This window comes from Microcaecilia unicolor, chromosome 9 (genome assembly GCF_901765095.1).
Source record: "Microcaecilia unicolor chromosome 9, aMicUni1.1, whole genome shotgun sequence".
In the NCBI taxonomy this organism is placed as follows: Eukaryota; Metazoa; Chordata; class Amphibia; order Gymnophiona; family Siphonopidae; genus Microcaecilia; species Microcaecilia unicolor.
In genome coordinates this window covers 208,213,696-208,241,329 of record NC_044039.1, presented here as the reverse complement: position 1 = coordinate 208,241,329, position 27,634 = coordinate 208,213,696, and the positions used below count along the sequence as shown (strand labels likewise).

Sequence of the window (27,634 nt, the reverse complement as noted above, 5' to 3'; positions counted from 1 at the left end):
CAATGGTTGCCTGTGTAACATGATTCCAGGCTTCTTTCTGCATATGTAGGGAATCCAACAGTGATAGATTACGAGCCAGTTCAACAGCACGTTTATCCTTGCCAGTCTGGTCATCCATAACGCTCATCAGACGACGTAGCACAAGAGCCCGATAATGTTGTTTGAAATTGGCTATTATGCCCTGATCCATAGGTTGGATCAGAGGTAGTGTTTGGTGGCAGGAAGACCACCTTGACCTTAGACAGCCTGATATCATCCCTGTGTGCAGCACAATCATCACAAAACAACAAAATCTGACGCTTTTGTGCCCACATTCTAGTGTCTAACTTCTTTAGCTACTGCTTCCAAATTTCCCCAGTCATCCATGAATTTGCATTAGCCTCGCATGACACAGGAAGTCGCTTAACTTTCTTGAAGCAACGGGGCTGTTTTGCTCTTTCCAATGACAAGGGGTTCCAACTTCTCACTCCCATCCATATTGCAGCAAAGGAGGATCGTCAGTCGGTCCTTCGATGTTTTTCCTCCAGTAGTTTTGGCATTTTGAATACAAGTGTTCCATCAGGAATCGCTCGCCAGTAGAGACTGTTTTCGTCAGCATTGAAAATGTCACGAGGTGCAAACTCGTTCAAGATGGTAGGAAGAACTAAAACAACCCAATTTTCAGCACCAAAGTCATCAGCGTCTTGTTTCTCACCATGCTGTTTCTTGAATTTTATGCTGTTCCTCTCCTTCTATCTTTCCAACCGTCCAACAGTGGCTTTGAATTCAGTTAGTCCAAGACTTTCAGCTATCTGGTTAGCTTTCTACATAAGCAGCGGACCACTGACAGGAAACTGTCTGCTCCTAACTCCAGGAAACTGTCTGCTCCTGACTCGAGAAAACCACCGAAGAAGAGCATCTTCTACCTCCTCAGCTTTTCCCGCACGTTTTTGTTTCCGGTGTGGATTTGTATTGTTTTGCCAGTCTTCCAGAAGCTGGTCTTTCTGCTTCAAGACACGTGAAATTTGACTGGGATTGACACCATATTCTTTAGCAATAGATGCTTGACTTTATTTGTTTTCTAACTTTTTAAGAACTTCTATTTGTTCAGCCAGTGTTAAAGTCTTACAGTTCTGCCACGATGACGATGACCCCAGTGTACGCTCTAACAACATTCTTTTGCTTATTCTGCCTGTGGCAGTTAAAGAGGCAGTAAATTTGAAATCTTGTTGGTTGTCACGCGCCAATTGGCTTCCATATTCCATGCGCACGCTTATGCGGAGTCTTTCCTGCAGAGGTGCGGTCTTGAACCATGCATATAAGCGAATCTTGCACTTATCAGTGGTGTGCTAAACCGAAGTTTGTCCCCATAGAAATTGATGGTGCCAAAAACGGGACCGAAGTACGGCATGCAGTTAAACAAAGCATGTGCTTATCTGACGTGCACTTAAATGGAGTGCACTGTGTGTGTGTGTATATATATATATATATTTTTTTTTTTTAAAGCTCTTTGCCAAAAAGAAAGTAAAACTATAAAAACAATTACATAAAGTATCATTCGTACTTACGTCTACAAGTTGCAGCATTCCAAACAAATTTTATTATACAAACACTTACCTGAAACTCAAACAGACGTTGTCTGTAAAAATTATCATTGCCAGTATGCATATTTTGTGATTTTTAAATGGCCTTTATTCATCTTGGTTTCATATGATACACACATTTGACTGTCATATTTTAGTGGTATGGTGAATAGATATTTAGACTCCTGTCATACTGTAGATGGGAAAAGCCGTTGTTTTATTAAACAATCCCTACCACTATGTTTCACGATATATTTTAGGCGAAGAAATTCATTAGAACCTTCAAGAGAAGTTGTGTGTTTGCTAGCAGGAACTCTCTTTGAAGGTGAGCTGGCTTTTTTTCCAAAGGATATATATATGGCGATCGCCATTACGGCATAATGTAAGCCACACTGAGCCTGCAAATAGGTGGGAAAATGTGGGATACAAGTGCTACAAATAAATATATTTCATGTGCATATCTCTCTATATAAAAGGCAACCCCAACGTTCTGAAGCCTCCACGGAAGTTGAGGCGCCCGAGATATCCGGTGTGCCCTGGAGTGTCTGCACCGCCCTCGCGTCAAAACGTCATGACGTCGAGGGCGGAGCTATAACACTCGGAGGGCCGAAACGCGAGGCGAACGCGAACCCCGAACGCAAATGGGACGGAGGGAGGGTCTGCACCGCCCTCGCGTGAAAACGTCATGACGTCGAGGGCGAAGCTATAACACTCGGAGGGCCAAAACGCGAGGCGAACGCCAACCCCCAACAAGGCAAGTAGCTCGGAGGGACGGAGGGAGGGGGCCTCTTGCTAGCGCCCGTTTCATTGCGCTCAGAAATGGGCATTTTTTCCTAGTATTATAATAAAAGGTTTATTTGTATGATTGTGCATATTTTTAAGTACAGTTCATACATTTATATGTTTTTAATACATTTAATTTCCATCTAGACACAGATACTGTTATTTGTAATTTGTTTTTACATTTCTACATTTTCAAGCTTTTTGTGTTATTTTTTAGATTATGTATCCCTGATGAAGAGATTTTCAAAAACAAGGCCATACTGGGCATTTGATTTCATCAATACGTTCTGAAGAGTTCCCCGTGGGTCTGCTGCTTTACATGTGTGTTCACTTGGTGTAAATCACTGCCTCTCTTCTTTGCAGTTGACAGTAATGTGCATCGCTTACCTCTGGGTTTGATCTGGTGCTGGAGGGTAGGTGTAGAAGTGGCCATTGTCGTGGGGATGGCTGAAGTCGAGTGGGCTCTGCAATTCATCTCGAATTGCCAGTGCTTATCATTGGTGTTCTCTGGAGTTTCAGCATTCTCAATGTTGCCCCCGTGATAGGATATCTTCTTGTGCCTTTGAATGAGATCATTTGTGGCTAGAAAAAAAAAAAAGGCGAAAAGACAAATAAAACCAGAATAAATCTTCTCATGCATTCAAAATAAATAAATAAAAAAAATCCAAGGTAGGGGGCAGGCACAAAGGACTGTACAGAGGAAGCAATCTGACGAAGCAATACAACACAGCAACTATTAACTTAAGAAAAGCGAAGACGTTTAGTGTCCTAATAGGATTTAGTCCCCTACTCTGCGCTACTGCTCAACAGCCTCCTTTAATTTGGGTAGTAAGAACCTGTTCGGCTAGATAAGGGTGGGTGTCAATACAAACGGAAGTACAAGCAACCCGTCAACACGTTATGGGTGAGTGGGCCACAAACGGATTGGTTAGATGGGTCATGGGTCTGTATAGCCAACATGTGACCCATCTTTTAAAAGTAGGGGCTTACCTATTCAAGCTCAGTTTCAAATACTATGTCACAGTTATTACAGGGGTCGTTTTGAGAGAGAGAGAGAGAGAGAGAGAGAGAGAGAGAGAGAGAGAGAGAGTGAGAATGGGATTCCCACAGTTAGCAAGGTGACAGAATGCTTGGGAGTGGAGGAGTGGCCTAGTGGTTAGGGTGGTGGACTTTGGTCCTGGGGAACTGAGGAAGTGAGTTCGATTCCTGGCACAGGCAGCTCCTTGTGACTCTGGGCAAGTCACTTAACCCTCCATTGCTCCATGTAAGCCGCATTGAGCCTGCCATGAGTGGGAAAGTGCGGGGTACAAAAAAACCCCCCCAAAAACAGTGGTCTCCTTTTTAAACTGTCACAGAACTATGATTGAGTATATTCAATTCTTGTACGACCCATTGTGTGCTTAAAAAGGCAATAAGGTTATCCTCCAGAAAACAGACCACCTTTCTAAAAACAGTAGCAAAGCCAAAAGCAGAGAATACTTGCTAGTTGCTTTTATTGCATTAGTGTAAAATGTTTTGTCAAATCACGGTCTGAAGGAGATAGGACGCCACTTTCTCTCTTCCCTAACGCACCTTAAATTTCACTTGTTTGAATAAAAATGCTTTAAAATTGTTTACGTCTTCCTTAGGAAAGAATTCTGACTTTACATCCTTGAATAAGGACATTCTAAAAAAAAGAAAAGGAATGAGAGAAGGGACTGCTGAATTACAGAAGCATTAACATCCATCTAAAAATGAGCCAAAGGTTCTTTATTCTAGCTATTAAAAAAAAAAAAAAAAAAATCTGTTGCACTCCTCATTCCTATTTGCATTCCAATGTGATTAGGAGGCAGTCCTGCATTAAACATAAGAGCACCACAGAAATTCAACTTCCATAGATACCCAGTTCTATTTGTGGATTTCACTAGATAATAGGTACTTGCTATATTGTGTATTAGACTTACAAACGGCTTTATGCCAACATTCAGCAGTTAGAACTCTTACTGGCGGTGTTCACACTACAAATGTTTGCAAATAAACCTAGAATACAGAATTCATCTTTAAGAAAACTGACGACACAGTAGTATTACAGATATAGGAGGTGGGACCCTACCTATTCCACTGCTCTCAGAATTGCAGAACAGGATGCATGCATACAAATTTAGCTAAAATTATCTGCAAGGATTTCTGAAAACCCTGACCTGGATAAAACTTACAAGAGTAATAATGTAAGACAGACCCCCCCCCCCCCCCCAAAACAGTATCTAGCACAGCAGAAAGGAAAGAAGTTACTCTGAAGGCATAGTGAGTGAAAGAGTAAAACATGCAGCGTTGTTTCTGAAGCAGCTCCTTTTTCACTATGGACATAAACGAAACTCAAAAGCAAGCACACAAAAGATATTTGGGGGTTTAGTTGCAAAATGGCTTGCTTAGCAAAGATTTAAAAAAATATTTTAAGACTTTTAATCAAACCTTTAAAGAAAAGACACAGCAACAGCAAACATAAATGTTCCACATTTTAAAGTGCCATAGCTCGGACTTGCAACACACAACTGGAGCAGACTGCAATTCAACTTACTTAAAATTCTGTTACACAGCCAGTGGTGGGTGGGTGTGCGAGAGAGAGGGAGGGTGGGGGAGGAAACTGAGTCTCTTATAAACAATGGTGAGGAAAAGGCCAGGTTGCATAACAATCCATCATATTCTATTTGAAAAGTTCTGTCCATGTTTGCTGGCCTGCACCAGCACTCTCTTACTGATACTCCAAATGGGTACAGATGTGTTTGCGGTCAATTAAAACTGATGGAGAACATCTGTCTTTTTGTGCATGCTTCAGAAGCATTATGTGGATGGATGGGGGGGGGGGGGGGGGAGGAGGAAGCAGAGGTGGGTTTAGAAATCTCCAGTTTCTGACAGAAATACAGAATCGTTAGGAGAGGGTGGGGTTTCAGAAGATGACCAGAACCGTAGATGTTTAGAGAGAGATGGATGACGTGCTGGAAACTGTGGAGACCTTTCCTTCACCTGGCTTCTGCTTCTCAGAAATGGAAACTTTTTGCAGGGAGCTGCTAATTGATTTTTCACCCAGGTATCCCCAAAAAAGGAAAGAAGAGGAAGAAAACAGAAAAGTAAATAAACAAAATATATGTAAAAATAAAACAATGTAATACATGCTAAAATATCTAAAAAGAAAAAAAACAAACTCGAGACATGCAAGTACTGCTGGCAGCAAGAAGGTTGTGACCTTTTAAAGGGTATGTCCATTAGATAATCAGACACGTAAAAGCTTCTACTGGAAATGAACAAAGCTTTCTTGGCCCTGTACACCACCACTCCAGTTAATTCATGATGCTCCGTAACCACAGATAATTTGAGAGGGGGGGGGGGGGGGGGGGGGAAGGGAGACAGTTCTGGTTATAACAGTGAGGACCAACCACAGGGTGAATGCAGCAGGAAGAGAGGATGGAGCATCTAGTGAGCTTTCAGAAAGGAAGTCAGTTATTTTCCCCAGTGCTTCAATGTTTCTCAAACTACCCTTACTTTTAGTAAGAATAATATCCAGCTGGTCCACCAACATAAGCCTCTGCCTGCAGGTTCTGTGAGCAAATCTGTCGTGACTGCTGTCTTTTTTTTTTTACGCTGGAGTAGATCAGCAGCTCTTCAACCACCAACAACACACCATTATCCAAAATATAGGCCCCCAGTACTAACCACTATTATGGTTGTTGATTAAATATTGACTAATTTAACAGTTTTGGGGTGGGTTTTTTTTAAAATAGCTGGTATTCCAACTCCTAATACCCTACAGTCTGTACTCATCTGTTAGACCAAGCTGACATAAGGAACGTACCATACTGTCCTCTCGAGGCCTAGTTGGCCATGCGGAGACGGCTCCTTTATTGTTCCCATTAATAGCCCTGGAGTGTTCATGGGCTTCCTCAACATTGCTACAGTGCTGGCAGACTCTTCCCTTCTTAGATAACAAAGCCTCTTCCCTCCAAAAACCATGGACCGTTACACTGGATCAGACATTGGGCCCCTTGTAAAATGTCTGGCCACTTCTAGTGTTTTGTTTTTTTTAAATCTCCTAGGGAGATATAACAACCTTGCCACTGACTACTGGTGCCTATTTTAAGGGGGAGGGAAAGAAAACCACAGCAACCACCCCGTGTCCTTTTCTTCAGGACACTTCACTGGTATGACAAAACTTGTATGAAGAACCTAACATACACCACCTTTCTGTGGTACAACCAAAGTGGTTAACATATTATATACAAGTAATTTTCTCTGTTCCTAGTGCGCTGGGGCAATGAAGGGTTAAAAAAGTTGTCCGGGGTCACAAGTGGCCACAGTGGGAATCAAACCCATTCCCCTAGTTTTCAGTCCACTGCACTAATCATTAATCTAGTCCTTCAAATACAGCAGAGTTTTATTCCTCTGCTCTCTAATCCAGCCCCTCCCTTCATGTTACTTCTCTGGGGCTGATGCAACTAGGTGTGGGGGGGGGGGGGGGGGGGGGGGGGGGAGAGAAACAAACACCAGCATACTGTTCATACATTCTTTTGGCTAATAGTTTCTTTCAGCTTCTTTCATTTTAGATTGATCAGGACCAGTGCTGGGATTATGGGCACACTTTCCAAAAATAAGCTACAATGTAGTAAATTTAAAACGAATTGGAGAAAATTTTTCTTCACTCAACGTGTAATTAAACTCTGGAATTCGTTGCCAGAGAATGTGGTAAAGGCGGTTAGCTTAGCGGAGTTTAAAAAAAGGTTTGGACGGCTTCCTAAAGGAAAAGTCCATAGACCGTTATTAAATGGACTTGGGGAAAATCCACTATTTCTGGGATATGCAGTATAAAATGTTTTGTACATTTTTGGGATCTTGCCGGGTATTTGTGATCTGGATTGGCCACTGTTGGAAACAGGATGCTGGGCTCGATGGACCTTTGGTCCTTCCCAGTATGGCAATACTTATGTACTTATTTACAACTATGCAGGGAATTTTCATACCATTTTAATATTCGTTCTCTCACTCTCCCCTAGTCTGGTCATTTTAGCAATGGCCCTGAGGCTGGCAACTCTAAACCAGGGGCTCTTCCAGGAACCCTGCGTCGCAGGCTCTAAATACCCCCCGTGCCACCTTTAGTCATGGCCAGAACTCTCACCCCACCCAAAGGCTATAAATGTTGCCTCCACAGCTCTTCAGCAGAAGACCCAACTCAGGGGTAGAATTGGGTAGCACTGTCAGAGTCATAAGTACATAAGTAATGCCATACTGGGAAAAGACCAAGGGTCCATCGAGCCCAGCATCCTGTCCACGACAGTGGCCAATCCAGGCCAAGGGCACCTGGCAAGCTTCCCAAACGTACAAACATTCTATACATGTTATTCCTGGAATTTTGGAGTTTTCCAAGTCCGTTTAGTAGCGGTTTATGGACTTGTCCTTTAGGAAACCGTCCAACCCCTTTTTAAACTCTGCTAAGCTAACCGCCTTCACCACTTTCTCCGGCAACGAATTCCAGAGTTTAATTACACGTTGGGTGAAGAAACATTTTCTCCGATTTGTTTTAAATTGACTACACTGTAGTTTCATCGCATGCCCCCTAGTCCTAGTATTTTTGGAAAGCGTGAACAGACGCTTCACATCCACCTGTTCCACTCCACTCATTATTTTATATACCTCTATCATGTCTCCCCTCAGCCGTCTCTTCTCCAAGCTGAAAAGCCCTAGCCTCCTTAGTCTTTCTTCATAGGGAAGTCGTCCCATCCCGGCTATCATTTTAGTCGCCCTTCGCTGCACCTTTTCTACTATATCTTTCTTGAGATTCAGATGATTCAATATAAAATCCAGTGCAATTTCACTCTTCATTGACCCGATGAAGAGAGAGAGAGTGCAGCTCTCAAGTTAGTCATAGGTATATTGAGAAAATCCAATAGAAAGATAATCACCTACAACTTGTTTCTTACACTTATTTCTATACAATCAAGTAGGAGCAACATTGCAACCATAGTACTTTGCTTACACAGTACTCCTGAAAGTTTAAATATAAGAAGCAAAAAGCTCCATATTTGTTCAAACACGTATAATTAGCAGGGTTCAGTAGTGTTAATAGAATAAATCAGAGGGGTAGCTTGGGACTTTTGAGGTAAATCTAAGTAGCAAAGAGCAATGTTGAAAAGGAAGTACTGTTCTATTTATAATGGGAGCAGTGGGGGCGGTCCGCCCCGGGTGCACGCCGCTGGGGGGAGGGGGGATGCCGCGCGCTGGTCAGCTTCGTTCGTTTCCATGCTCCCTCTGCCCCGGAACAGGAAGTAACCTGTTCCGGGGCAGAGGGAGCATGGAAATGAACAAAGCTGACCGGCGCGCGGCATCCCCCCAGCGGCGTGCATCTGGGGGGGGTTCTTTCGCCGGGGTGGGGGATCGCGCTGCACCCGGGGGGCGGGGTGCATCGGCGATCCGCCCTGGGTGTCAGCCCTCCCTAGGAACGCCACTGAATGGGAGAAGGCTCCCCCCCCCCCCCCCGAAAATAAGTATATAGAACAAACTACCAAGGGTTTGAGTACTAGTACATAATGCATTTCAAACTCTGATACATTCCTGTTGTCCAATTTTATAAGATAATTGATGATAATAGGTTAAGAAGTACAGATACTCTAACCTGAATATGGCAAAATCATATCATTCTCAGTTGTTGTTTTTTTTTCTGAAACCAAGAACTCAAGTACGACTGCTACAACAGCTGGTGGACTGGACAACCAACTGTTAACGCAGTTGCCAAGCAGATCAGTATTATTGCCAGGTATAACAGATGTACTCGAACCACAACAGGCAGCTGAGTGCGTCCTACCTTTGCCCACTGTTCTTCTGGGAATCTCTTTTTCATCTACAGAATAGGACCTTACAGTGTTATCCAAATTTTCTTGCTGCATTCTGGGCAGGGATGAATCTGTGAAGTCGGTCTGCTGAGGCTGAACCTCCAGCACCGACTTGGGACGTTCCCTGACATCTCTCTTTGGTTTGATCAGCTTAGCCAAAGCTTTGGCTCCAATCCAGTGGTTTTTCCTGATGGACACAAACGTTTCAAAGATATGCATTACAAAAATCAGAGAAGAAATAGTACAATTTACTTAAACACGTCACTATCTCCAGCTTTCAGGGCCATGTCAATGTGGATAATAACCTATCGATTAATGTCCAATTAAGTGTTCTCCAAAAAAAGCGTAAGCAGCAACAGGCAGAGTAACACACACATGCAAACACATCGAAATCAACGTAACCATCCACTCCCGACTCCCACTGAAATCAACACTATCCCTGTCTCCATTAGGAGTAGCCTCATGATCAGTGTAGTGGGCTAAGAACCTGGGGAACTGGCTTTGATTTTCACTGCAGTGCCTTGTAACCTTGGGCAAGTCATTTAACCCTCCATTGTCCCAGGTATAAAACTCGGATTGTCAGCCTACGGGTTGAGAATGGAGTTGGTACCAAGGAAGGCAGAATGAGAATGAAGCAACAGTCCCTGTGCTGAGAACCTAGGATGTTGAGGGAAACAGCTGGTCCCAAAAGAGAAAGATCCTGAGAATTCAGCTAAGTTGCTGAAATTTGCGTCATACATGATATAGCCAAAGCCAGGCCTGGCAGCGTGGATGTGGAAACCTGACTAATTTTTTGCTGGCCGCACTGACACTGCAGGGGGGGTGGGGGGGGGGAGTGTCCCCTGACAACTGCTAAATGGAAGGGAAAATGGCAGTGGCTTGAGTGGCAGACGCTTTTTAGCAAAAAAAAAATAATAAATACAATTTGTGGAAAGAGTGCTGTGAGGCGAAGGAGGAAGGCCGAGTCTGGTCTGGCCAACAGAGTAAGAAAATGGAAATCCCATGGGCTGCTGAGGGGAATGATCGAATCTCTGCAGACACACCAAGTTAAAAAAAAATCCCCAAAAATAGTTAAGCCAGCAGGAGGGCTGCAGACGCCCTGCCTGTCTACGGAGAAAACCTGTTCCAGAAATTCAAATTGTTTTATTACTTCTTCTTGCTAGTTTTATCTGCCAAGAACATGCATAAAATGGCAGAATTTTAATTACTGACATGCAAACATGACCGCTTACTTGTCTATTAGATTGTAAGCTCTTTGAGCAGGGACTGTCTCTCTTTGTTAAATTGTACAGCGCTGCGTAACCCTAGTAGCGCTCTAGAAATGTTAAGTAGTAGTAGTTATAAAATATCAACCAGCGTAAAAACAAGCACATCGATTGCATATTGTGTACTCTCACTGTGGGTGTCTGCACAGGAGGAGTGTAGGTGAAGCATGAGTGGTACGAATACTTGTGTTTATTATGAAATATGATCATTTGCATTCATATACACAAAATGTAGACACCGATTTACACTAGCTCCAGTGCTAATGGAAGTGAGATTGTGCTAGTATTTTATTATGAAATTAGGCATCTGGTTATAAAATTGCCCTTAGGAAGGGGGGGGGGGTTAAAGAAGGTGGCTAAATTTAGACAACAGACACACGTGTAAATCATTAGAAAAACAGCACATATGTCAAATGTAGAGGAGTGGCCTAGTGGTTAGAGCACCAGTCTTGCAATCCAGAGGTTCCCGGTTCAAATCCTGCTGCTGCTCCTTGTGACCTTGGGCAAGTCACATAACCCTCCATTGCCTCAGGTACAAACTGAGATTATGAGCCCTCCTGGGACAGAGAAATATCCAGAGTACCTGAATGTAACTCACCTTGAGATTCTACATGGAATGTTGCTACTATAAGAGATTCTACATGGAATGTTAATGCTGCTATTCCACTAGTAACATTCCATGTAGAAGCCTGCTCTTGCAGATCAGCAATGTGGCTGTGCAGGCTTCTGTTTCTGTGAGTCTGACGTCCTGCGCGGCTGATTTGCAAGGGCAGGCTTCTATATGGAATGTTACTAGTGGAGGAGTAGCCTAGTGGTTAGACCACCAGTCTTGCAATCCAGAGGTGGCTGGTTCAAATCCCACTGCTGCTCCTTGTGACCTTGGGTAAGTCACATAACCCTCCATTGCCTCAGGTACAAACTGAGATTATGAGCCCTCCTGGGACAGAGAAATATCCAGTGTACCTGAATGTAACTCACCTTGAGCTACTACTGAAAAAGGTGTGAGCAAAATCTAAATAAATAAATGTGTACCTATGCACTATTATATAAAACGTGTAGTGTATAATTTGATGTTGGGTATACACATGCACAGGGTCTGGATGGAGCATGGGAAGGGTGCAAAATTCATGTATCCAAGGAATTCTATTCTGTGTGTGCATCGATTTTTCAGCGTTATGACAGACGCAAGGCACCAAAATGGTCCCAAAATGGCAGCAATTTTACAACCGAGTCAAACAAAGTGAAGTACTACTACACATATTTTAAAAGCTAAAAGTTTGATGCTTTTTGGAATATGAGTGTTGAAGACTGCATAAAAAATAGTTTGAAAAAAATCGGGTAGATCAATGAAGATGTACACAGTGCCATAATTGTATGGGATGCTGTGCCCAAATGGGAAATGTTGTTGGTTATTCTGATGATCCCCGTTTTAAAATATATTAAAAAATATTAAGTGAAACTGAAGATATGAAGAGTATGTGAATTTGGACTGTAGAATACATATAAGTGTGGATGTTTGGGACGTAATTACATTATATTTTGAAGTAAGTCCCCACATCAATACTGTTAGGTCCCTTCAAGTTGATGGCAATTATAATAGCACTAAAAGAATTAATGGATATGGGTTGATAGCACTGAAATCCCCATAAGCACTGAGAGGGGAAGTTATCAACATAGGCTACAGTTGGGTTATTTTACCAAAAGACAGGTTATTTTAACACAGGGGACGGGCTGGGATGGGTTAGTGAATCCAGACTGCCCCAATTTGACTGCCCCTATCGGACCGACCGTTCACTTGTCTATTAGATTGTAAGCTCTTTGAGCAGGGACTGTCTCTCTTTGTTAAATTGTACAGTGCTGCGTAACCCTAGTAGCGCTCTAGAAATGTTAAGTAGTAGTAGTAGTAGTAGTTAGATTCCAGCACAGATGGGCTGGGATGGGTTAGATTCCAGCGGGGACAGGGCAGGGATGGGTTGGGTTAGATTCCAGAGGGGACGGGGGGAAGGGTTAGGTTCTAGCGGGCATGGGTTAGAGTCAAGCAGTGATAGGGATGGGTTACATTCCAGCAGGGACAGGTGGGGATGGGTTAGATTCCAGTGGCGACGGGTGAAATTTCTGTCCTCATTCAACTCTCTCTGGAGTTGGGTTAATTTATTCAGCAGCGGCAGAAGCAGAAGAAAAAAAAAAAAAAAAAAAGAAGAACCTCAGGAACCAGTGAAAAAAAAAAAAAAAAAAGGCAGTCCTAACTACACCAATCTCCCCATTATCTATGGGAGAATGGAGCAATAGTTGTAAAGGAGGGGGGTGGGGGTGGGAAGAACTATCTAGATTGAAATAGTCTAGAAAGAATGTGACCTACTTTTTTGGAGCAGGATCATAAAACTTGTACTGATCCATTATTTTTTCTTCTAGTTTTTCCTTTTGTCTCCTTAGTGCATTCAATTTATCACTGCAAGAAGAGAAAGTAATTTAAGATTTCAAAATGCACACGGTGCACACACATGACTAGCCATGAGAAAGTGACTTGCTCTTTTTGCTTAACAGAGGTGGTGCTATCAAAGTTTAAGAATACAGCCCTGCAGCTGCAGTTCCTTCAGTAGCTGATTTCTTCAATAACAGATTCAAATGGCTTAAATAAAATAGATCTTTATGTTCATCACTAGATTCCTGTTCTCCCCTCACACTTTATGCTTTAACCTCTTCCTTCATTTTCTGACATCATAAAAAAAATAAAGGAAAGTGATCCTGTCTTTTACTCCTTTCTCTGACCCCATTCCTACCAGGCTCCAGTTCTATCTCCCCTGACGAGAAGATCGATGTAAACACAGAAGAAACAAACCTCCACAATATACAGTATCTAGCAGAACAGCGAAGATGACTCAAGAGTTAGTGGACGACTCTCCAGATGAAAAAATGTTTATTAAATGATGACCAAGACTTGACACAGCTGTGTTTCGGCCGACTAGGCCTGCATCAGGACTCTCCTGTACTAAATAAAATCATTCACTTGTAGTATTTGTCATCGTCATGAATGGATAAAAAACTTCATGCGCTCCGTGCACTGAAACATAGCAAAGGTTTTTGCGGTCAGTGAAAACTTCAAGATTAAGCTCGTAGTTGCAACAAACAATTGTACAGCACAGAGCGCATGAAGTTTTTTATCCACTCATGACGACGACAAACACTACAAGTGGATGATTTTATTTAGTACAAGAGACCCCTGATGTAGGCCTAGTTGGCCGAAACACAGCTGTGTCGAGTCTTGTTCATCATTTAATAAACATTTTTTTCATCTGGAGTGTCATCCACTGACTCGAGTCATCTTCGCTGTTCTGCCAGATACTATTTCCCCCGAAAACATTTTTTTCTTCTGTATCAGTCCATCAGTTTCCACTACAGTTATTCTTGCTGCCTTCGAACTAACTTATCACACTGCTCATTAACCAAACTTAATTGGACCCTACTTGCCCTGCTAACTATTGTCCCCAACAGCTCTTCTATTTACATCCAAACTACTCAAACAAGCCAATTAACCTTCATTGCTTTGACTTTTTTACAACCCAAGCCAATGTAGAGTTGGTCAAATCTTTCTTCTCCATTACACCGAGATGGCCATTGCTAATTTCCAGCAAAAGTTTCATGGCCAAGACCAGAAGCCACCACTCAAGTCTAGACCTATATGTTCTTTTGGCACTTATTTGTTCTTTGATGTTCTGTCCCAGTTTGGATTTGGGTGAGTGATCTACTTTGGTTGTCTTCTTATGTCTAGCATCAAACCCATAATGTATCTTTTTGGTGGACTCTTCACCACTATCCCCATCAGTTGGGTGTGTAGTAAAGCTGTTCTGGGACTTCTGCTCTTTACATATATTCTATGGGTGCTCTGATTTCATCTTCAGTTCTCTCTTTCCCCAGGTTTGGAACAATTATAATGTATTTTGCTGCTGGTGGTAGAAAGAATGAATTTATAGTATGCACAGACTATGATAAGGGTACATACCTTTTCCTGCAATGCATGCGACATCAATACGTGAAGTTCTCCCCACAGTGAACAATTCCCGTCAACAAACACATATGCACATAAAACATGGTACATACTTCTCCAGGGCCAAACTGTATACTGTTGGGAAAGCTGACGTGTCTCAAACTAAGGCGAGAACGGGTCACTCTTCAAAAGCCTACAGGAAGCGATTTAAACTCGGACAGTGTCTGGTGAAGGTGGCAGCAGTTCCTTACATGTATTGCTTCTGTTCTTCGTGGTAGTGTTCTTTGCTTTCCATACTGTGCTCCAACAATATCTGGTTCTGCTGACTCAGCATCTGGATCTGGCTCAGAAGGTGATGATTCTCCTCTTCCAGATTTCCCTTCAGACGGGTCAGTAGCTACAATAGATCAGCGTGGAGATTACACAGACTGACAAGTTCACATCTTTCACTCATGGCCTCTAGCACCAGAAAGATATTCTGATTAAGTTAACAAAGGACGCTGTAAAGTGTTTTGCCGATTGTGCGCTCTTCTTGGTATTTATTTTTATTATTTTGGGAGGGGGCATGTCAGGGTGGTGAATGAGCATGGAAGTCCTATTTCAGCTATTTTATTAGGATTTATTTACTGCCTGTTTGAAAGAATTCACTCAAGGCAGAGTTCGCTAGCATGCCGACACTAGCGCTCACTAACCGAGCAATGCTGACTTAACACAGGAGCCCTCAGCACTTCCGAAACAGGAGGCAGTAAGTGCTCCCATTTAATTCTTCAGCGGTCGTGCGTTAATGTTAACGTTGGTGCATACACCTGTTCTACTACAACATATAGTTTAGTAGGCGTTGGACTTCCTCATCATCGGCAAAAAACCTGGTAACGTAAGTAGGAGGGATTCGGAGCACGACGTAGTACGTCTGGAGTCCTCTTAAAAAACCCGCCATTTTCCAGGAAGGGCGTCTCATTTGCGACCGCCAGCAAGATTGAGCGGAGGTAGGCGCACTGTTATAAATGAGAATATAATACTACTCGATTTTTTTTAAACACTATGCTGATTTTGATTTTCAGAATACTCGACCTGTGATCCTGAAGCAGAAGCAGTCATTCGAAATGCTGGCCGCCGTTGATCACACTCAATGTTTGGTGAAAGACATTGCGACCAAGGTTACTAAGCTAAGTTTGAGAGCTTTGTTAGAACACATCTTTATATAATACTTTGGCGAGTCCCATTCTGGAGGTTTCTTGCCGATGATGAGGAAGACCAAGTCCTACTAATCTACATGCTGTAGTAAAACAGGGAGTTTGCTCGAGGCCTTTTCCTCCTAATACACACATACGTGCCACATTTATTTTAGAACCCTGTGTTGACTTGATGTACTGATTTAACTTGTACAGAGGTTCATTCCCAAACACGTTCTGTGGGTTTTGACCAGGGCTTTTTTTGAGGGGGTACTTGGGGGTACTGAGTACCGGCATCTTTTCCATTGTCTGCTAAAATTGACCCCTGACCCCCAAGTTTTAATGAAAGAACTCAGGCTCTACACACCAAGTCTGCCTTGTCATAGATTCTGTGACTGGTTGCAGGGGGCCTAGCTATTGTGGGGTGGGTTTCTGATTGATCACCCCACCCCCTGAAGGGTGGCCAGGCATTTGAGTACCGGCACCTCTTTTGCTAGAAAAAAATGCACTGGTTTTGACAAATGTTGGTGCAGAAAAAGATAATTAAAGGCCAAAATTTATGGCCAATGTAGAAATGGGCTTAGCGCGTAGAAAAGTCCCACGTTAGAGAATGCACTAAGCCCATTTACTAGAGCAGCTTAGAAAAGGGCCCTGTAGTCTTTAGCAGGACAACAGAAGGTTGGGTTGCGACTAGTCCCACACCGGATGACATCTTTGTTAGTGTCACGAATGCTTTCCCCGATCTCCATATACTTGCCTCACAGTGATTGTCTAGTTTGCTCAATGAAAGATCCATATTCTGATGCTGTTCTTTTAACTCATCAAAACGGGCTCGCCAGCGGTTCAGTTCCAGCTGTGCATTGTTTAAACAGGTTTTCAGTTCCTTAGTGTGTGTGTGAAGGCCAGTGTACTCTTCCTTTAGCTGATCGTGCAGGAAATTTAACCTGGGAACGAGAAATGGAACGTGTGAAATAGCAAAAACTCAGAACACTCGCCACAAACAAAATTTCTGTGGTAAACAGACAACATACATATCCTATCTGCATCCTATATCTAGAGAGAGAGATAAAGAGAGCTAGCTATAATTTAACTTCAAAATTTTGTATAGCAAATAACCTGGATTAAATACTCTGTTAGAAGGAGCCTAGAGAAAACAAAAGCCTTAGGATACAATTTTCAAAAGCAGTTAACCAGGTAAAATTGCACATGGGTAGCACAGCCATTATTAAGGAGGTGTTCCCGTGAGCATTTTACGTGTCCTTCTATGAAGCCATGCTAGAAAGTGGTTGCGAATAGCGCATGGGTTTCCTGTGCGCTCCAGACACTTTCTAGCATGAATGAAAAATGGCTGCAGTTTTTTTTTTTTTTTTTTTGAATGGCCACATGCTAATTTCTCCAATTTTGGAATAGAGTGCTGGACCAAAAAATTGGTGACAACTTTAACCCGAGTCCCTGAGGAAAGCAGTTTGAAACCCACCCGCGGTGTCTGGCGATTCCAGGGGAGAGCAGTCCGTTGCTTTTGCATCTTGGGAGCCCTGAGCGTCTAGACAGCGAGGACACGGGCTCAAAAGATAAGTTTATTTCTAATTGTTGATTTTGCAACTTCAATGAAGTGGCAGCTGGCCATTGTTGGTGAAGGATTATCAGAGTTTTTTTTAACGGTTGATCACATAATCACAAGTGACACAAATAGCATGCAGCATGCTGTTAAATGAAGAGTAGCCCGATGAATGAAGTGCTATACCACTAGGCAAAGGTTATTATTAACTGTCAAAGACAGTGGATATTTCTGAGGGCACTCTTCTTAAAAAATACCCTTGAAAGAAAAAAAAAAAAAAAAAGATTTTGTAGCATTTGTCCTGGTTTTTTTGATAGCATTATTGGAATAACCACCAGTGATTTTGGTATTTTTTGTTTTTGTTATTCAGCACATCACATGGCAGTGCCCTTTTACCACAAGGCAGGCCGACATTAGGCCTTCCGTGCCTTACTAAAAGGGCCCCTTAGGGCGGGAAACAAACATTTCATGTACATCTATCTACTTATCCATCTACTTATCATTTCTATAGCGCTACAAGGCATATGCAGCGCTGTACACCATACACAGAAGACAGTTCCTGCTCAAAGAGCTTACAATCTAGATAAGACAGGTAAACAGACAGAACAATTAAGGGTAAGGGAATAAAGAGGTGAGGATAAAGGACAGGGTAAGTGAGTTAGGAGTCAAAAGCAGTGGTAAAGAGGTGGGTTTTGAGTTTGGACTTGAAAATGGCTAAAGACGGGGCTAGACATACAGGCTTGGGAAGACTATTCCAGGCATGAGGTGCAGCGAGATAAAAGGAACTGAGTCTTGAATTAGGAGAAAGGGACGGATAAGAGAGATTTGTCTACAGAACAGAGTACTCGAGGGGGAATGTAGGGGGAGACAAGAGTGGAGAGGTACTGGGGAGCGGCAGAGTGAATGCACTTATAGGTCAGTAGGAGAAGTTTGAACTGAATACGGAAACGAATAGGGAGCCAGTGAAGTGACTTAAGGAGAGGGCTAATGTGGGCATAGTGACTTTGGTGGAAAATGAGTCGCGCAGCAGAGTTTTGGATTGATTGAAGAGGAGAGAGATGGCTAAGAGGGAGGCCAGTGAGTAGTAGGTTACAATAATCAAGACGAGAGGTGATAAGAGTGTGGATAAGGGTTCTGGTAGAGTGCTCAGAGATGAAGGGACGGATTTTGCTAATGTTGTAGAGAAAGAAACGACAGGTTTTGGCAATCTGCTGAATGTCAGGTTCTAATGCACATGTTACTTTTCTCCATTTTCTACCTGAACGACCATCAGATGCAAAGTACACCAACACTTTTATGTGTGTACTCTATACTTGCCAGTCCTCAGAAATAAACATGGGCAATTTTTCTTAAAATAAACAACAGTTTATTTGGTGCATTGGCACGTCCTGCATGCTTACCACACAGGTAGCGCATGAGACCTTACAGCTAGGTCAATGGGGTGGTGGTAAGGTCTCAGCCTAAAAATGGAAGCCGGCTGGTTTCAATTTTAGTGCACATCCATTTTCTGGCCCCTTAAAAAAAAAAATAAATAAAATAAAAGGCCCTTTTCCTAGACACAGTTAAAAAAAAAAAAATGGCCCTACGCATGCCCAAAAGACGCACTCGCACTACCGCAGGCCACTTTTTACAGCGGCTTAGTAAAAGGACCCCTAAATGTCAATGCACAAGTTACTTACGTAAATTTCTTAAAACTGTTTCATTAGCTTCACAGGCAACACACATCTTTGAGGGAAAGGTGAGTAGTGGAGTGCCTCAGGGATCGGTGCTGGGGCCGATTCTGTTCAATATATTTGTGAGTGACATTGCCGAAGGCTTAGAAGGTAAAGTTTGCCTTTTTGCGGATGATACTAGGATTTGTAACAGAGTGGACACCCAGGAGGGAGTGGAAAACATGAAAAAGGATCTGCAGAAGCTAGAAGAATGATCTAAGGTTTGGCAATTAAAATTCAATGCGAAGAAATGCAAAGTGATGCACTTAGGGAGTAGAAATCCAAGGGAGACGTATGTGTTAGGCGGTGAGAGTCCGATATGTACGGACAGGGAGAGGGATCTTGGGGTGATTGTATCTGAGGATCTGAAGCGATGAAACAGTGTAACAAGGCGGTGGCCATAGCTAGAAGGTTGCTAGGCTGTATAGAGAGAGGTGTGACCAGCAAAAGGAAGGAGGTGTTGATGCCCCTGTATAAGTCGTTGGTGAGGCCCCACCTGGAGTATTGTGTTCAGTTTTGGAGGCCGTATCTTGCTAAGGATGTAAAAAGAATTGAAGCGGTGAAAAAGAAAAGCTACGAGAATGGTATGGGATTTACGTTACAAGACATATGAGGAGAGACTTGCTGACCTGAACATGTATACCCTGGAGGAAAGGAGAAACAGGGGTGATATGATACAGACGTTCAAATATTTGAAAGGTATTAATCTGCAAACAAACCTTTTCCGGAGATGGGAAGGCGGTAGAACTAGAGGACATGAAATGAGATTGAAGGGGGGCAGACTCAAGAAAAATGTCAGGAAGTATTTTTTCACGGAGAGAGTAGTAGATACTTGGAATGCCCTCCAGCGGGAGGTGGTGGAGATGAAAACGGTAACGGAATTCAAAAATGCGTGAGATAAACATAAAGGAATCCTGTTCAGAAGCAATGGATCCTCAGAAGCTTAGTAGAGGTTGGGTGGCAGCACCAGTGGTGGGAGGCGGGGCTAGTGCTAGGCAGACTTCTACGGTCTGTGCCCTGAAAATGGCAGATACAAATCAAGGTCAGATATACACAAATTAGCACATATGAATTTATCTTGTTGGGCAGACTGGATGGACCGTATAGGTCTTTCTCTGCCATCATCTACTATGTTACAATCAGCCTTATTTTCGAAAGTGATGGGCACCCATATTTCGACCCAAATCAGGAGATGGGCGCCCATTCTCACAAAGGCGCCCAAATCGGTATAATGAAAAGGAGATTTTGGGCATCTTCAACTGTAATCTGTCGCGGAAACGGGCACAGTTGACGGGGGCGTGTCGGAGGCGTGGTGAAGGCGGGACTGGGGCGAGTTTATCGGCCGAGGAGAGATGGGCGCCATCGGCCGATAATCGAAAAAAAAAAAAGGGCGGCAGAAGCGAGAATTTGGGTCGCTTTTGCTGGACCCTTTTTTTTCAAGACCCAAGTCCAAAAAAGTGCCCCAACTGGCCAGATGACCACCGGAGGGAATTGGGGATGACCTCCCCTGACTCCCCCCACCAGTGGTCACTAACCCCCTCCCACCACAAAAAATGAATTTTAAAAACTCTTTTTGACAGCCTGTATGCGAGCCTCAAATGTCATACCCAGCTCCCTGACAGCAGTATGCAGGTCCCTTGGAGCAGTTGTTAATGGGTGCAGTGGACGTCAGGTAGGTGGACCCAGGCCCACCCCCCCCTACCTGTTCCACTTCTGCTGGTTAATGTTGAGCCCTCCAAAAACCCCCAAAACCCACTGTGCACACATGTAGGTGCCCCCCTTAGGGCTATGGTAATGGTGTAGACTTGTGGAAAGTGGGTTTTGGGGGGGGGGGGGAATTGGGGGGCTCAGCACACAAGGGAAGGGTACTATGCACCTGGGAGCTATTTTAAATTTTTTTTTTTTTAATTTGTAAAAGTGCCCCCTAGGGTGCCCAGTTGGTGTCCTGGCATGTGAGGGGGACCAGTGCACTATGAATTCTGGCCCCTCCCACGACCATCAATGCCTTGGATTTGTTCGTTTTTGAGCTGGGCGCCTTCGGTTTCCATTATCGCTGAAAACCAATAGCGCCCAGCTGAAAAACGAACAAATCCTAGGCATTTGCCCCGCACAACCCGTATTATCGAAAAAAAGATGGGCGCCCATCTTTTTTCGAAAATACGGTTTGTCCCACCCCTTCGCATGGCCGCCCACGAAGATGGGCACCCACTTTCGATTATGTCCCTCTATGTTACTTATCAATCCATACAAGACATACCTCAACACTAGAGGACTTCTAAAGGGCAATATACCCCCCCGCCCCCCCATCCTTAAGTCAATTCCCCTACAAAGCTGGCACCTATTACTGGGATGAGTGCCTAGGAAAAGAGGTAGAGCTTTCCTCCTAGCACAGCTCCTTCAAGGGCTGGAAAATACACTGCACCGTCTCCTTAGTCTCAGAGCCATGGCTCATCGTTTTGAGTATTTAGAAGCTGATCTTCAGCACAAGCTAAGAATCAAGATCGGTCCTGATTTCCGGGCCTTTCTGTAGGCTTTAGTGCAGGAATTAATGCTTCCTCTGGCGACTGCTTGTGTCTAGTGACTGGTGCAGTTCCACAGTTCCTGTTTCCATGAGGTTACAGCACCAGTTTCTATTCTAACCATATCATATATATATATATATATAACATTACACAGAATTTCTTTTTTCAGGTGATAAGGTCACTTGGTATACCTGTCAAGGTCTTCTCTCAATTTCTGATTTTCTCCTGTAGCAATATTATTTTTTCTCTTTTCTTGCTGCAGAACCTCCCTCTCTGCTTTCAAAGCAATTTCCAGGTCTTCCAACTTTGCTTTCTGCGTCACCAAACTGTTATAACTGCAAATACATATACACACACACACATATCACTGCAATGAAATAAGATGAAAAGGCAAAATAATTTTATACTGTCAGGTTAGTCACAAAACTATTCTGCAGACCATATCTGGTTGCATTTTGTCACTACAACAGCCCCAAATGTAAAGCCGACACGAAAGCCTGTTTATAAGAAAACAGTAATGATTTAAAATAGTTGTGGGGCTGGCCTGGTCATTGACTGGAAAGCCCTCAATTCAGTTTCCAGACCATGCCGCCTTCCACGTCAAGGACAAGCTGGGGCCGGAGACACTGTGCAGGTAGCATCTGCATCTCTTGTGGGAGGAGTCGTGGTAAGGACGATAATTTTCAAAGCTGCTGACATATGTAAATGACAATTTACATTCAAAAAGTGGTTGTCCACATATTGCCCCTTCAGTGAGACTAAGATTATGTTCCTTGTTCCACAGAGCACAGCTGTTACCCATTATGCTTTCCAAGGATAGCAGAATATCAGCCCTTACAAGGGGGTGATGTTATCAGGTGGTGTCCTGGTTGTAGCAATGTAAACAAATGTGAGGACTGTTGTACTTGAGATTCATCATTGCGGGCCACCTTGGTGTCGCATGCCAGTGGTTTCCAAACCTGGTCCCGGAGGCACCCCAACCAGTCAGGTTTTCAAGATGTTCAGCGCTGCGTGCGTCTGGTAGTGCTATACAAACGATAATAATAATATCCACAAGGAATATTCATGAGAGATTTGAATGCAGTAGAGGCAGCACAAGCAAATCTCTCTCATAAATATTCATTGTAGATATCCTGAAAACCTGACTGACTGGGGTGCCTCCAGGATCTACTCTATGCTGTTATTGGAAGGTGCAACTCCTAGGGGAGGTGGGTGGGTTATATGAGGACCAATATATTGCTGTCCTCAGAGAACACTTGTTACACGTAAACAACTTTGCTTTCTCTAAAGACAAGCAGGCCAAAGCCTGGCTTAAGGAGGCAAGCCAGCAATCCTGTCTCACAGGCTCTGCCCTTCATGGTGACATCTGCTGGCTTCTTCGCTATCACCTCTGTGGCTCTTCTTTTGTCCCTTTTCTTACCACCATCATGATGGAAGATTTTGAACCACAAGGACAGGCATTTTTCTGCATTCTTGTAAGAAATAGCAAGTTCCTATTCTGGCAGTTTAAAATCTCCATGGCGTCAGCAGAAAGACAAGATATTCAGAAGAGCACAGGTGGCTATTCTGTGTGCATTCCAATGATGCTAATGCCATCATCAGAATGGGGGAGGGCTGGAGAACCATACAATTCCAATGAAAAGGCTCAAAAACGCATCTTGAAAACTCTATCAAGCATTTTTAGCTTAATTAACATGGTATTTAAAAGACAGTCATGCTTATAAAGCAAACAAGAATCAAGTTAAAAAAAATAAATCAAATAAAGACTATATTTTCAAATCACAAAATAATGAAATCATAAAAGACATAGTAAAATCAAATATAGAACAGTCTTGAAATTATATTTAAGCCATACAACATAAATACAGTGCACTCCATTTAAGTGCACGTCGGATAAGCGCATGCCGTACTTCGGTCCCGTTTTGCGCACCACTGATGAGTGCAAGATTCGCTTATATGCATGGTTTAAGACCGCTCCTCTGCAGGAAAGACTCTGCATAAGTGCATGCACTGAATATGGAAGCTGATTGGCGCGTGACAAAGGGGCGGTAAATTTGAAATCTCGTTGGTTAACTGCCACAGGCAGAATAAGCGAAAGAATGTTGTTAGAGAGTACACTGGAGTCGTCGTCGTCATCGCGCAACTGTAAGATTAACACTGGCTGAACGAATAGAAGTTCTTAAAAAATTAGAAGACAAACAAAGTCAAGCATCTATTGCTAAAGAATATGGTGTCAATCCCAGTCAAATTTCACATATCTTGAATCAGAAAGACCAGCTTCTGGAACACTGTAATTTGTTTAATTTTTAAAAATTTCCGTGAATTAATCTGTTTTGAAACAGCAGATTTTTCGTATCTTTACTAGGTTAGTTGAAAAATTTATGGATTTTTGAAGCTGTTCTGAATGCTTTTAATGTGATGCACCTTTGACCTCCAGCACGCAGCACCTAAATTTGCTAGCTTGACGGAGTGGGTGTTTTTCTGCTAATCAAGGAGGAGGAGGAGTTCTGACCTGCAGAAACATTGCTGATGCTTGTAATTAACTGCATCTCTATGTTTTCAATTATAAATTCTTGAAATCATTGCTTCATGCTCATTTTAAATATTTGTTTTTTTGCTGTTTTAGGTTTTGTAGCGACATTGATGCTGTTTCAGTAGCTGAATTTCAAATCAACCTATTTGTTTTAATAAGCCGCACTGGTGGTCTAGGGGTTCTGTTAAGTAATAGATTGGTCATTGGGGTCTTATGGGATACACCGAGCATCCATGCACAGACTCAATAGGAATGGGAGGTGATAAGAAACAACCACCTCTTATTCAATTAAGGACATCTGTCGTGTGGAACCTTGGCTACAGCTATATATTGGCTGCGGTTCCCAAGATGTATAATACACCGGAATGCATGAACACGTTGGGACGTCTGACCACGCAATGTTAGGATCAGCAAACTCATACGTAGCAAGGTTTATGTGGGTGGTTCTGAGCCTAAATTCACCTATTTTGGAGGAGTATAAATAGTATGCACCAGGTTGTTTTCGCTTAATGGGAACGAGGGAATATAAGAGGGATCAAGGGGGGACAGGGGGAGGGGGAGACGGAGAGTTGGGTGGGGATAAAAGAAACAGAAAAGTTATTTGTTGATTGCAGCAGAGAAAAATTGTTGGCGATACTGATCTGTTCTTTTTGTTGCAAGATTCTGCATGTATTTTCTTTCGTTATTTCTGACAATAAACAGATTTAAACATAACAAGCCGCACTGGTTGTAAATTTTACTTAAATACTTTCTGCTTGTTTCACGCTTTGAATATATATTTCACTATTAGGGGAAAGTGTTTTGAAAGACCCTAATAGGTATGTGTCCCTTGATATTTAGCTTCTAAACTTTTAGATTTATATTCAGTGACATTTATTTTTATTGCTTTATTATTTATTATGATTTACTTAATTATTTGCCTGTGAAGTATTAGCATGTGTATGACTTCAATTTATTTGTTTTAGATGCAAGATCAAGTACTTTATGATTTTAACTGTCTCATGTTCTGATTAAACAGTGTAGCCCCTGATTCAGCCTCTCTGAAGGCATAACATGGCCACTTCAGGTAGCAATAAATATTTGTTTCTTCGGTTTAGAGGTCTGTTCTGTTTGTGGACTGTCTACATGAGGATCGCCACCTCTTTGTAGTTATATTTAAAGAAAAATTAGGACTTACAGAAATCATTGTTTCATTTATCCACAAGCAATACATTGCAGAGTTGACCATTCATCTGATTTGTGTTATGTAACCTAGTGAGTGTGTGATGAGACTAAATGGATAGCTTCTCGTGGGGATGCGAGTTCAGATACAATCATGCAATGGGGACAGGCATTTTGTGTTGGTTTTTAAAGGGTTTTGGCTAGTTCAGAAGTGATGGAATTATGCAATATTGTTGTAATATGCAGGGCCGGTCTTAGGCAGGGGCGGTGGCACAGGGCCTCACTTTCTCCTGCACGTCTGTCCCCCTGTCTCGTAACACCTCCCTGCTCCGTACCTTAATGTGCAACCACATTTCAACAGACAGCATCAGGAACTGGCAGTGATTTTCATTCCCTGTCAACTGCCGAGCCCAGAGCCCCCTCGCTGCTGCATCCCGCCCCTTTTTGATGTCACTTCCTGCTTCCACAAGGGCGGGATGCAGCAGCGAGGAGGCTCTGAGCTTGGCAGCTGACGTGGAATGAAAATTGCTGCTGTTCTCTGCCGCTCTCTAATGAAACATGGTGGATGCATATCAAGGTATGAGGTGAGGTGGGGTTCTGAGAGCTCTAAACCTCCTTTCATGCTGATAAATTATGGCTTATGGTGGCAGATGTGGGTAGGGGGCAGGAATGGGCAGGCACATGGGGGGGGGGGGGGGGCACTGAACTGGTTTGCACAGGGACCCGCAATTGCTAAGACTGGCCCTGGTAATATGTTTGCATTTGAAGAAACTTTTGATACTGGGGATACTATGCCCCATGTAAGCCGCATTGAGCCTGCCATGAGTGGGAAAGCGCAGGGTACAAATGTAACAAAAAAAAAAAAAATTTCTGTTGCATTTACGAAAAAAAACCACAACAACAAACAAACACTAAATGTACTATAAACAACCAACCAATTTGAGCCTGGATTTGGATTGACTACTTAAAATGCCCACAGCTGAATTACCATCCCTGAACGTAAAACATAACTGGTCACCTGAATAATATTTTTTCAGCTCGCCAGTTTTTTCACATTCCTATAAGCTGGAAGCCTAATTGGAACTGACTTCCACTGGACTACACAATACCGGAAACCTTACTCTGCAACTAAATTATACTTCGGCTAGTAAAACCAACAACGCTTGTAAAATCTCAGGCAAATTCAAGGCTTTTAAAGCTGACAGAACACATCATGTGTGTGTGAAATCCTCATCTACCGAGAAAAAAAAGTGTTCGTCATTAGTGACTCCATATGTATTATACACCCTCAGTCCTCGCATGTCAGACCAAACTGCCACTTAAGCTGGACAGCACTTAATGCAACTGGAGAATAAAAATAACAAAATAACTGATGTTTAAGATGCAATCTCCATAAAAGTTACTTGAATCTGTGCTTAAAATCAAATGCAAAGCTCTGGAAAACCACACAAACAGATTAGCTTAGCTTTCAAATTCTTACGTACCTTTCCTCTAGAGTTCTGTGCTCCTGTTCCAGGTTTTTGTGCGACATCTTCAGGCTGCTGTGCTGGGTCATCAGCAATTCATAGTCCATGTACTGTCGCTCATGCAGCAAGCTCAGACGCTCGTGGTCCTGCCGCAAGGATTCATACTTTGCACTCGTATCCTCTCTCTCTTTCAGGAAGTTCTCATTCTGGTTCTCCAGGCTCATCTGCTGGTTTTGCAGCAGAGTATTCTCGGCCAAGAGTGAAGCACTTTGAGAACTAATAGTAGAATTTTCTACCTGTAATTATACATATATGAAAAAAATATGGTTTAATGCACACATACATGTATGTACAAACAACAGTTACTTACCTACGAGAAGGTTCTCTGTAGGGGAATGTAGACACACCAAAGGGTAACATCCTGATAGCTCCTTGTAGCTGTGCTCTCCCATAGTTTAGTGCAGTGGTTCCCAAACCTGGTCCTGGAGGCACCCCAGCCAGTCGGGTTTTCAGGATACCCACAATGAATATTCATGAGATAGATTTGCATGCAGTGGAAGCAGTGCATGCAGAGAACATGGATTCTCCATCTTGCTGTGGAGGCATCAGTCATGAGCTTGGTGAGCCCTTAGGAGAGGCTGTAGTTTCAATCAAGATCCTTTCATCGGATGGGATTTGCTGGAGGGAGTTTGAAGTTTATCTTGTTTCACAGTCACGGATGTAGTGGTTGACTGTTACTTGGTTCACAAGGATTCAGACGCTGTTGTGAGTAAGGCTGGGGGATAGTACGGCTGTGTGAAGGTGAAATTAGGCCTTACCTGCTAATTTTCTTTTCTCTAGACCCTCCAGACCGGTCAAGACGTGTGGGTTATGCTCGCCTACAAGCAGAGGGAGACTGAGAACACTAACTTCAACTATGTACATATAACCTGGGCCCATCCCACAAAAGCCAGTATACACTTAGCAAAGCAGAGAAAACCCCCTGCAACCTGAACTCTGAATCTAGAAAACCCCTGTACCTGGAAAACCAATAGTCAACAACAACAACAGTGTGCTCA

At 43.0% G+C, this 27,634-nt stretch overlaps 1 protein-coding gene across 1 annotated transcript in view; it reads right to left on the bottom strand.

Annotated features, from left to right (window-relative positions):
- Positions 1–27,634, bottom strand: part of CCDC88C (coiled-coil domain containing 88C) — a 222,424-nt gene that overhangs the window by 12,969 nt on the left and 181,821 nt on the right. The window contains exons 20-26 of the mRNA XM_030214328.1: positions 26,595–26,872; positions 21,608–21,751; positions 16,382–16,568; positions 14,704–14,849; positions 12,827–12,916; positions 9,175–9,389; positions 2,733–2,927 (exon numbers count right to left, since the gene is read on the bottom strand). Coding sequence (XP_030070188.1) covers positions 2,733–2,927; positions 9,175–9,389; positions 12,827–12,916; positions 14,704–14,849; positions 16,382–16,568; positions 21,608–21,751; positions 26,595–26,872 — 1,255 coding nt within the window. The remainder of the gene's footprint in view (positions 1–2,732; positions 2,928–9,174; positions 9,390–12,826; positions 12,917–14,703; positions 14,850–16,381; positions 16,569–21,607; positions 21,752–26,594; positions 26,873–27,634) is intronic.